The 7,941-nt window shown below is 45.8% G+C and overlaps 1 protein-coding gene across 1 annotated transcript in view; it reads right to left on the bottom strand.

The window, feature by feature from the left end:
- Positions 1 to 6,198: 6,198 nt before the first annotated feature.
- Positions 6,199 to 7,941, bottom strand: part of B4GALT1 (UDP-Gal:betaGlcNAc beta 1,4- galactosyltransferase, polypeptide 1) — a gene marked incomplete at its 5' end in the record, with an annotated part of 12,424 nt that continues 10,681 nt past the window's right edge. The window contains 3 exon segments of the mRNA XM_009880757.1: positions 6,199 to 6,334; positions 6,836 to 6,881; positions 6,884 to 6,924. Of these exon segments, the coding sequence (XP_009879059.1) occupies positions 6,199 to 6,334; positions 6,836 to 6,881; positions 6,884 to 6,924 (223 nt within the window).

Here is a 7,941-nt window from a genome sequence, read left to right as displayed (position 1 = left end):
GGTCCCCAACATAAGAAGGACATGGACCTGTTGGAGCAAGTCCAGAGGAGGGCCACAAAGATGACCTGAGGGCTGGAGCACCTCTCCTATGAAGACAAGCTGAGAGAGTTGGGGCTGTTCAGCCTCGAGAAGAGAGGCTCCGGGGAGACCTTACAGCAGCTTTCCAGTTCTTAAAGGCAGGCTACAGGAAAGATGGGGAGAGACACCTTATCAGGGAGTGTAGTGATAGGATGAGGGGTAATGATTTTAAACTGGAAGAGGGTATATTTAAATTAGATATTAGGAAGAAATTCTTTACTGTGAGGGTGGTGAGACACTGGAACAAGTTTTCCAGAGAAGTTGTGAATGCCCCATCCCTGGAAGTGTTAAAGACCAGGCTGGATGGGGCTTTGAGTAACCTGGTCTATGGAAGGTGTCCCTGCCCATGGCAGGGGGGTGGGAATTAGATGATCTTTAAGGTCGCTTCCAACCCAAAACATTCTATGGTTCTATGAAATAAAATAGACAGCAAAAGAACATAGTAAACATTGCTTGCTTGGTTATCTAGAGGTGGTATCAGGCAGGTCCAAGACCACCTACAGCTCAGACTAGTGAGGGTCATCAAGGATAGTACAACAGGACTCTACAGGCATGCTGGAAGTTGGGGAAAATGCATGTCCCCTGACGGACGGAGGATACAGCGTGGTGCTGGACAACATGGAAAAAACTATGATGATCAATGGATTTTTGTAGTGTATTCACAGGCAAAGCCTGCTCCCACATCTCTGCATTCACCAGCATGGTTTGGGAAGGACATAGGAGGGCCAAATGTGGGGTTTAAGGACGGCTTAGAGAAGGTGGGAATACTGCAGGAATAGCTGGACATACATCCACTGGAATGGATGGCACTCACCCATAGGAGCTAGCAATGCTGCCTGATGTGAATGAAGCTGCTGCCATCCACAGTGGAATATCAAGGCAATTGGGAAAGGGCTCATGGCAAAGACTAATATTATGCCCACCTTTAAGAAGGGCAAGGAGAAGGATCTGGGAAACAGCAGTCTGTAAGCAATACCTCCATCCTTGGAAAAATCATGGAGCAAGACTTCATGGAGATCCTTTTCAAGCATGCGAAGGACAGGAAGGTAACCAGGAAGAGTCCACAGGTCCAGGCTTTGGACTTAACCCCAGTCGTCCCTTGTTTTCCCTATTCAGGTCTTCTAGTGCAGGCTAGAGAAGTTGGTCACCTCTGATTCTGCAGAGATCTTGCCTCTGTGCGCTAACACCTGTGTTGCTGGTAGTAACATTGACAGCAGCGGACGAAAATGGAAAACAGGCTCCAGGAGTGAAGCTGCTGCCTCGGGTAGACAGAAAACAGAGGTCTCATATGGGTGCATTGTCGCTGAGTGCATAGACATCCTGGAAATGGGGATTATACAATTAAGAATGGATCCAGTGCCAGCACTGCTCTGCTAAGACACAGAGCAAGAGCAAAGGGCAGTCACACTCCCTTCAGACTCCTTCCAAGGGGGCAAAAGGGGTCAGCAAACTCCAGCTTAGTCCTTTTCTTCCTTCTAACAACAGCCTCTTTTTTGTTGTCATTTTCCCATGGGCTGGGGAACAGGAAGGTGTAGCAGGGTAAACACGTGGGATAAATGTCAGAGACCTCTGCTCACCCATCCTGGCCATCGGCAGGCAGGTGGAGCTGGAAGTGGGAAAGGAAGCTCTGCTAGAGCAATTATGGTCTCACAGCAAAAAAAGTGAAGGGATCCTTTACAAGCCAGGTGCTGATCTGGTCCAGGGAAACCTTGGCAACCAGTGGGGAGAAGGGTGAAACCCTACTGATGCTTCTCAGCTGCTTCTTACAGCAAGGGACAAAATTTCCACGCCGGGCTTCTGCCAGCCACTGAGCTGTGTGACTGCTGTCCATTCCTCATCACCCCCCTCACCGAGCAGAAGAGAGGAGGAATAGCTCAACGCTCTGGGGAAAGAAGTAGGAGAAAGTGGAAGGTCCCTCTCCAACCATTTTTCTGCCCGTAAATACCAAACTTTGAGCCATGAGAAGAAAATGCCCACAAGTGCTGTGCAACACCTTTCAGGGTCCAAAAGCCAATGAAAGTTGTCACAGGGACCACCTACCCCTGCCCCGTGTCCCTGTCCTAAGCCCTCTGCTGTACCCTGTTCTGCTGGCAACTTCCATACAATGATGCTCCCGCACTGTCCCCAGTGCCCCAGTAGCCAGCCCTGGAGGAATGAAATAGGCAGAGGCCGGTGTCCTCTTCCAAAGCCCTCTGCCAATATGGTCTTCAAAGCACGCCTCCAAGCAACCGTAGGAACTTGGGGATGTCCAGCCCCCTGTGCCAGCCTGGGCCCCAGGGGCTGGTAGCTGGTCGCCGCTGGGAACAAGCCCATCTCTCCCTGGTGAGCGCAGGGGACCTCACTCCAGCTGCCCAGCCTTAGCCACGGTCTTGCAGCCAGAAGGGTCTCTTCCACAGAAACTGTTTTCATGAGAAAGTGCCAAGGAACACGGGCAAACGTTTGCATCAGTTTCGCAAGAATGACTTCTCTGTTTCCACACTCCAGCCAAACCCACAAGCACCCAGGGAGCAAGCACTGGCCTGTTTCCCCCAGGCAGCCAACAGCCTGGGTGAGGGCTTGCATCCCCCTGCCTGGCTTCAGGAGGGGGTTTGCATGCTGTCCCCCTACTCACAGGAAAACGAACCACCCTACAGTTTTCTTGTGTCATCTTGGGACTCTTGGATCTGTTTCTCTAACGCCGGTAAAAATTGTGCAGTGCAGAAAAAGAAATTCATGGGGGAGGAGGGGGGGGGCAGACAGAAGTGGGAAATAGTGAAGAAAGTTAATGCAAGGCAGCTACGGCACTGCCCGGTCACCCCATCAGCCAGAAACCCACCCAGCTGGAGGGGTAATTCAGAGCAATGCTGCCAGACATCATAACTGAAAATAATTTATTTGATCAATAGTAAAGTAAGAACATAGGATTATACATCTGTTGATATATAAATGACAAAAATGCAAAAGCAAAACCATCTACAGGAAACCCATATGTAGTCCAGTACACAAGTCACATCCCAGGGAAAAGCTGCATGCCAGGACCCTCCCTCATCTGAACAAGCAAACAGTAATCCCAAAGAAACCAAGTGTTACCATTTCCTTTGCAGTTATTTGTTCTGGGTTTCAACCGGTATACACAGTATCATTTTGAATGTTGCTATGAGTATGGGAGAGGAAAAAACACCACCCACCACAGGTCATGGCCAGAATTCACTTCTGTACAACATGAGTATCTGTAGAAAAGGCCGCCAAAAATCCCAGGGAGAGAAATTTCATGGCCAGGCTGAATCAAGAGCATCTCATGATTTTGACCGATAGTTTAGACAGGCACAAGGAGATCTGGAAATCACAGATCAGCACCGAAGGGTGAAACAAGCAACAAAAGGCAGCTTCAGCTTTTACATGGCTTGTGGCTTCAGCAGTAGAGGAGAAACTGACAGTCTCTTGCACCACTAGTGTCTCTCTGCTGAAAATGCTTTTCAGGTTTCCTGGTTTTCCAGTTTCCATTTCTCTCCTCTTTCAAGGCATATGTGTAGAAACCTTTGATTGCGACAGCCAGAATCAAGTGCTCACACCACCTCCCTGATATTCAATGATTTCGGCATACAGCAAAATGATGAGTTGTTACACTAACTTTTTTTCTAATCTTCAGAGAATCCCAAGGCAAGAAAAAAAAAAACCAACAACCCCAAACCAAGCACTCAATTACAACAGGTAGCCCCTTTGCATAGCCTGTTAGCAGACAGACACCACTACAGCCAAAGGTCCCAACTCTTCAACTTACAAAAGGCTCAGCACAAAACCAAAATGTTCTCTGCAGAGACCTGTGATTTTCAGTGGATTTCAGGGAATTTTGGTGCTGATCTGCCACCTGTGGGAGCGGGGCCCTGCTTCTAAGGCACCTTTGAAAAAATAAAAAATAAGTCCTCGCCCGTGTCTCCATTATTGGTGCAGACTACAGCTACACCAATGTTTTACAGGTAGACATTTGACCTGATGCCTGCAACAGACCTTCTTCGTGTACCCCTTTGTATCTGTAAGAGCTGGAGTTTCACCTGCCAAAAAGGAATCATTTAAAGCAACAATAAGCATAAGGGAGCAGCTTTTAAACACAAGGCTGCTTCCTTGCCCTTTGCTCCTGCTCCACACAAGCCCACCTTTCCCCAGCTGCCACCAGCACGACTGAAGTCTGACCAGCAACAGCTTTTCAGCAAAGGGGGTGAATACTTTTTCAAAGACAGACCGAAAAGGCAGCTGGGTGTTTCCCTAGTAATTAAAGTCTCTGTCCTTACTTTTGAGACACTGCTGGTCTAAGAAGAAATACACTGTCCCCCCGGCCCCTGCAGGATCCCACCCCTGCAGTGCAAGGGTTTGGAAAATCCTTCAGGTCTCCAAAAAAAAAAAAAAAAAATCCCAAAAAGAATAAAAAAAGAAAAAGGAAAAAAAAAAAAGAAAAAAATCAATCAAACAAAAACCCACAAAAAACCCCAACCAACAACCACACACACACACAAAAAAAAAAGAAAAAAAAAAAAAGGCAGTGCTGAAGGGGATCCCCAATACAACTAGCGTCCCTGATTTCAACAGCCTTCAGCACAAGCCAAGGAAGTGCAAATTGCTGTGGTCAGAGCTGGTGGCAAAGTACTCACCAGAAGGAATTCAGTTCTCAGTTCTGGCTGAGAGCTTTAAATCACTTAAACCAGCTCCGAGGGTGTCAGCGCTTGAGGCTTTCATACGGTCACAGGAAGGAAAAGCAGGGTGTCTGTACAGGTGGTGCCCTGATGCACTGACAAAAAGTCGTACTCCAAAACGTGCATGTCCCTCAAAGCCTGAGAAAATCAGAAGGGAGTTTCCCAATAGAGGACGCACGTTGCAACGGGCTTTAGGCAAAGAAATATAGATTAAATGTCAGCCCTGATGCGAGTATCTCAGCACCGCAGGAGATTTCATGGAAAAATATGCAAATATAATACATTGCTTGTATATAACGACGCACATAAAAAGCCTATGAAGATAAAGGAGGCCTCGAATCATATCCTATTATGATGCACCCTAGTTTAATCTGGTACTAAGTATACTGCTTATGATATACAAATTATTTAGAAAAGTTATTAAAATGTTACAACAGCAACAAAATAAGTGAATTCAAGTTTTATGCCTGACCTTGCAAGAAAAAATTTGTTTGTAGGAAGCTTCAGACAATGTTTAAATAGTGTGGTAACTTTCTACTACTGTTATCGTATGTCAGCAAATTTTGAGGGTGTAATTTAATTGCGCAATTAAATTAATTCGTCTTTATTTCAGAAAAAAAACACCCCAAACAACAAAACACCCCCTTTCACCACCTCCCTCAAACCCAAGTGTTGTTCTGCTCAGGCAAATAGTCACTATAACATCCAGAAATAAGGTTATCTGAAGCCAGCGATTTTTGCACATGCCATGTGTGGAGCTCCCATCCTATGCAGAGAGCTCACTGGCGAATTCTGGCAAACTCTGGCTGAGCTAACTCAAAACCTCCTTTGAGACTAAAAGAAAAAATGACATTCATTGAATCCAGGCTTGATTGTTCAACACTTGCTCTGCACACAGAGAAGATGTTTGGTTTGGTCACTAAGAGAAAAAAATATGATCTTGTCTACATTAAAAAAAATATAATCTAATGCAAAGCGTAAACTTGTACAATTTTAGCAGCATTTTACAGTCCTTCATAAGGTAAAACCAGGAATGAAAAGGAATGTTTTCATCCACCTCATTTAAATTATTTAAAAATATCATGGGCAGTAATTGCTGATGCATCACAGATGTAATCAGTAAAATTTGGGTCCAGCTATTAACTCAACACGGGGAGCACTTGCAGCAAATAGATCAGATTCAACATTTTCTGGCAAAGTAAGTATTTACAACTCTTATGTACAACTTCTGGACTTAAAAAACAATGGAGAGCTAGAAAGTTGTGTAAAGTCAAGTTTGGAATTTAAAAAAAGCACTTGTCCAACCAATTTGGAAACGCTTTGGCATGCCAAAAAGAGGCCTTTTTTCTTTTTTTTTTTTCTTTGCAACTGTTATAAACCCAGCAGATATAAGGCATCAGTGAGGCCAGATGTCCTGCGAAACATAGGCAAGGTCTCTCTTGTGTCTGTGATGTTAGCTCTTTGGCGAGCCAATATCCACTGTGATCTTTGTATACAGAGGGTACTTGTCAGTTCTTAACACCTTGTAGGACAGTGTATTGAAGCCGTCAGAGCTCATTGTCTCCCTTGTGTGAGCAATTCGGTCAAACCTGCAGAAGGGTGGGGGAAAAAAAAGAAACACGAAGAAGAAAGAAAGGAACAAAGAAAGGAAGGGAAAAAAAGTTTAAGCAACCCGAACTTCTCATGACATTTTTATAGCCTCTGAGGCAGCATCTCCGGTGTTTTAAAAACAACCCGAGTATTGGTACAGGTCCCATAAACTCCCAGATTCGGCCAGCCCCAGCAGTGCCAAAGACAAGCGGGAAACAATTGCTCAGAGCTTAATTTGCTGCGTTTAAGGAAAAAGAAAAAAAAAGGTGAGAGGCCTTCATGCCATAGTGAAATCTGGGGGAGAAGGTCTGTGATAACGTAATAAACTGGTGAGGGGAAAGAGGCAGTTTACAGCACAGGGAACAAGGGTCAGCAAGGGAGGAGGTGGCTGTAGGCTTTCCTCAATGGGGCTTTTGCATGCCATGTAGAAAGCCAAGCAGCTGGAGCAGCAAGGTCAGGAGGCACGTCATGAGTCAGCTGTGGGACAGATGGAGACCCACCTTTCGGGGTTCGGCTCGTTCTTCTGGTCCCGGGAATGCTTTGAAAACAGTCTGACAGTACTTGAAGCCCGTGTCCCTTGACAATTAACCTATATGTGCACACCCTTCACGACTTCTGGCTGCAACACAGGTGTGTGTTTTGAACCACTATGAGACTCCCCACGTACACGACTGAAAGCAGAAACTAGGTAGCAGAGGGGTCCTAAGCCAGTCCCAGACAAAAGGACACTGGTCTCACTGGAGCGTGGCACTGAATTAATCTGCCTTTAGTAATGCCTTGTTACCAAAAATAAGAGAGTTACAGCTGGCATTTATGCAATCAGATCTTCCACTGTGCTAAGGCAGATCCTAAGGACAGAGTGATAAGGAATTTGTTGTAGCTATTGAAAAAAAAAAAAAAAAAAGCCATGTTTCATGTATTTTAAGTCCCTCTGCCTTATTTCCTCTATGCAGAAAGTCTGGTGCCCTTCTACCAAAGGACACCTGTTTTTTTTTTTTTTTTTTTGAGGATGTTGCTAGTGCATTTTCAGGCTTGCCAACACCAAAAGGGGAGAAAGCCAGTCCCTTTCCACACGGGCACGTCAGCATGGGGAAAAGAGATGTCACCCTGCCAACACTAAGAATCTGCTAATTCACCTGCACTGCCAGTTCCTCCAACACCCTAATGCAGGCATCAACCTTGCTTCAGGCTGTAGACTGGAATTTGAATGGATGGCATCTAGTTTTTAACCCATCTGGAACGGAGCCAAAAGAGGCTGGAAATGAAAAGCTGCAGCACTGGTAGAAACTGAAGTGAATGGTGGTGAAGCAGCATGAGGGCCACATATGGTCAAAGCCATGGTGGTCCCAGCTGGGACCCTCCAGGCGATGGACAGCCTGTCTTCGTCTGCATGCTCTCTGCAAGGCACCTGCAGTTCATGGACACCAATGCTGGAAAAGTACCTAGTTTCTTCCTCTTTACATCTCCCTTTTCATTTCTATACAGTATCTTCTGCTCCTCAGAACCTGAGTGCCCCAAAAAGAGAAAACTGCCACTTTGCTCTGAATGCCCTGCTCTGCTGGAATGTTGTCCCTCGCTTGGTTTATTAAATAGAATATTTAATATC

The sequence above is a fragment of the Charadrius vociferus genome, unplaced genomic scaffold, assembly GCF_000708025.1.
Source record: "Charadrius vociferus isolate BGI_N301 unplaced genomic scaffold, ASM70802v2 scaffold240, whole genome shotgun sequence".
NCBI lineage: Eukaryota > Metazoa > Chordata > Aves > Charadriiformes > Charadriidae > Charadrius > Charadrius vociferus.
This window is presented reverse-complemented; position numbering and strand designations above follow the sequence as displayed.